The sequence below is a fragment of the Oryza brachyantha genome, chromosome 8 (assembly GCF_000231095.2).
Source record: "Oryza brachyantha chromosome 8, ObraRS2, whole genome shotgun sequence".
Taxonomy (NCBI): domain Eukaryota; kingdom Viridiplantae; phylum Streptophyta; class Magnoliopsida; order Poales; family Poaceae; genus Oryza; species Oryza brachyantha.
The window spans coordinates 15,375,663-15,378,467 of NC_023170.2; the positions used below are offsets into that span (position 1 = coordinate 15,375,663).

Genomic DNA, 2,805 nt, shown 5'->3' on the forward strand with positions numbered 1-2,805 from the left:
TGATCTTATTCCAAAAACTATATAATTATTAATTATATTTTGCTGTAATTCGTTTAACCATCAGAGGTATTTTGTTGTGATTCGTTAATTCATTTTACATATTCATATATTTTTTAAAATAAAACAATAATCAAATACACATAAAAATCAATTACGTTAGATAAAAAAACAAACAAGCGGGTACTCCAGTTCTTTCTCTCACGGCGGTCGCCTGTTTTGCACCACACATGTTGTACGGGCCGAAACGCACCGCTAGACTGTTAGTGGGAGACTGGGCCGCGGGCATGAGGAAACCGGCCCGAAAGAGCACAACACGGTGGCTCCTGCTCTCAGACCGGGCCACCCCCCCTGCGGTGGGAACAACACCGACACGCCTCGTGCCCACGCTGTGCTGTGCAACCGCAACCGACGTGCTGGCCTGGCTGGCTCCACCTCGCCGGGTGCAAGATGCGACAATACCGGCCGGCACGTTACCCAACGCCCTCGGTGCCCCATGCCGGTAGTGGCCGCCCCTGCACGTCTCCTCCTCCCTGCCCCCGTCATGCAGCCACATGCCGCTGTCGATGATGTCCACCCTCCCTTCCTGCCCATCAGTCTACTACTCTCTGCCCATCCACCATCCGTATTATTTAAAAAAATTAAAAAAATTAGTCTAGTACATCATGTTTATAACAATAAAAATATTAATTATAAAATATTTTTAAATAAAACGAAGAGTCAAAAAATTAGAAAAAAAATTATTTATTTTAAAACGGAGGTCGTACTCCTGCACGTTGCTCCCATGTCGCCCACGCTGCACGCCTACTCATACACGTCCACCACTACTACTACTACTACTGGCAGCTGACTAGCAGTAGTAAAATCGCAACAAACAACAACAAACAATGACAAGGACAAACGGTGGGTGGGTGGGCAAGACTGGCGACCATGGAAAGAGATGTGCACGAACATGTAGTAACAAACATAACCAACCAGTAATGTGTCGCTACAAACCTTTCTCGTTTTGAAGAATATATGATCTCATTTAAAAAGAAATAAAGAGGAGAAATTTAAGCGGCAATTAAGGATAAGTAACAGCCGGGTATAGTAGTGGTGGTGGGTGGAAAATGGAATACAGCACACACGTTGATTAATCACGCGAGGGATGGATTGGGTGGACGGACGGAAAAGAGTGGATTGGCTGGCCGGTCGGCCGGTCACACGAGGCGGCGGCAGATGGTGATGCCGTCGGCCATGGAGAGCTGGCAGATGTCGATGCGCGGGTCGGCGGCGAGCCTGGAGTTGAGGTCCCTGATGGCGACGGAGAACCGGCGGTCCAGGTCGGAGAGCGGGGTGTCCGGCGGCAGCGCCACCGTGCCGGCCCACAGCGTGTTGTCGTAGATGATGTGGCCGCCGACGCGCACCAGCTGCAGCAGCTGCTCGTGGTACTTCACGTAGTTGGGCTTGTCGGCGTCCACGAAGGCGAAATCGAACGCCGCCTCCCGCCCCGCCGCCGCCTCCTCGGCGAGCAGCTCGTCCAGCTTCTCCAGCCCCTTCCCCTCGCGGAAGTCCACCTTGTGCGCCACCCCGGCCTTCTCGATGAACGGCCGCCCCACCTCGTAGCTCTCCCTGTCCGGGTCGATCGCCACCACCTTCCCGTCCTCCGGCAGCGCCAGCGCCGTCGCAAGCAGCGAGTACCCCGTGAACACCCCGACCTCGATCGTCCTCTTCGCTCCGGCCATCTTCAGCAGCATCCCCAGCAGCTGCGCCTCGTCCGCCGACGACTGCATGTACCCCCTGCACCGAACCAAATCAACCCCTTGATTACCGCGAGATCTAGCTAAATTAACCGCCATGTCCGTGCAAGATTAGCAGCAGCGCACCACTTGTGCTTGTCCGTGATGAGGCGCAGCTCGCGCATGCACTCCGGCTCCCGCGGCAGCACCGTCGTGTCCAGCACATACTGCAAAGTTCACCGGCGACGACACACACATCAGCAAGCTGAGATCCAAACGAAAAGCTTCATGACGTGGGGAATCAGGATCAGCAAAGATTTCTACCTTGTAGAGGGCGTCGCTCTTGAGCAGAGTCTTGTTGGTGCTGTCGATGTCGCTGTGGGCGTTCTTGATCACGGGGGCGTCGCCATTGCCGGTCGTCATGGCGATGAGATCTTCCTGAGCTGCCGCTGCTAGTGCTGCTGCTGGTGGTGGAGATGATGATGCTGGTGGTGGTGCGGGTGGGTTGGCTGGGTCGTCAACCCGGAGCTCCGGCAAGCCATATTTATCAATTCACGCGAAAGGGTTGGTGGCGCCACCAAACGCCGGGTCCTTTTCCCTCCCCACTTTCAGAAAAGAAATCGCAGAAATCACCAGTGATCGATCGATCGCACGGCGACCTGGTTGTTGAGCGAGCCACCAAACGTGGCCTTGGTCACTGCAAAAAAGAAAAAAGAACATATTTTTCATGTTAATTTGGGTTTTGGTGCTGCTGGTCTTCTCGTTGAGTTGGTCCGGTAAACTGCACAGTGCACTGCACGCCACTAGTTGCATGTACGTGGTGAAGTTGTGCTCTCCTCTCGTTTTATTTTTCCTTTTATTTTTATTTATTTTTTCTGTTTCCTACCACCACCACCTGCTGCGACCTAACCCGCTTTTGTCGTGGTTTGGTTAAAGAAAGGGATCGCAGGCTTTTTCCACCCTGTTTATCCATCCAATTATTATTCCGCTTGCTGATTAAGTGCAGAGGGAAGCTTCAGGGAAACGGCACCGCAAAATGGTACAGTAGTATCTCCAAAGCTACTGCCGCTACTACCGTAGAATGGGAACA

The 2,805-nt window shown here is 52.7% G+C and overlaps 1 protein-coding gene across 1 annotated transcript; it reads right to left on the reverse strand.

The window, feature by feature from the left end:
* Nucleotides 1-905: 905 nt before the first annotated feature.
* Nucleotides 906-2,243, reverse strand: LOC102700170 (tricin synthase 1). The gene is made up of 3 exons (XM_006659477.3): nucleotides 2,040-2,243; nucleotides 1,863-1,942; nucleotides 906-1,776 (listed from the first exon to the last, which is right to left on the reverse strand). The coding sequence occupies exons 1-3, from the start codon at nucleotides 2,136-2,138 to the stop codon at nucleotides 1,197-1,199; spliced, it is 759 nt and encodes a 252-aa protein (XP_006659540.1). The 5' UTR covers nucleotides 2,139-2,243; the 3' UTR covers nucleotides 906-1,196.
* Between the last annotated feature and the right edge of the window lie 562 nt (nucleotides 2,244-2,805).

Coding starts and splice junctions, on each gene's coding strand:
- LOC102700170 (XM_006659477.3), bottom strand. CDS start 2,138: ATGACGACCGGCAATGGCGACGCCCCCGTGATCAAGAACGCCCACAGC. Junction 1,943..2,039: donor AGAGCGACGCCCTCTACAAG/GTAGAAATCTTT, acceptor TGAACTTTGCAG/TATGTGCTGGACACGACGGT. Junction 1,777..1,862: donor ATCACGGACAAGCACAAGTG/GTGCGCTGCTGC, acceptor GGTTCGGTGCAG/GGGGTACATGCAGTCGTCGG.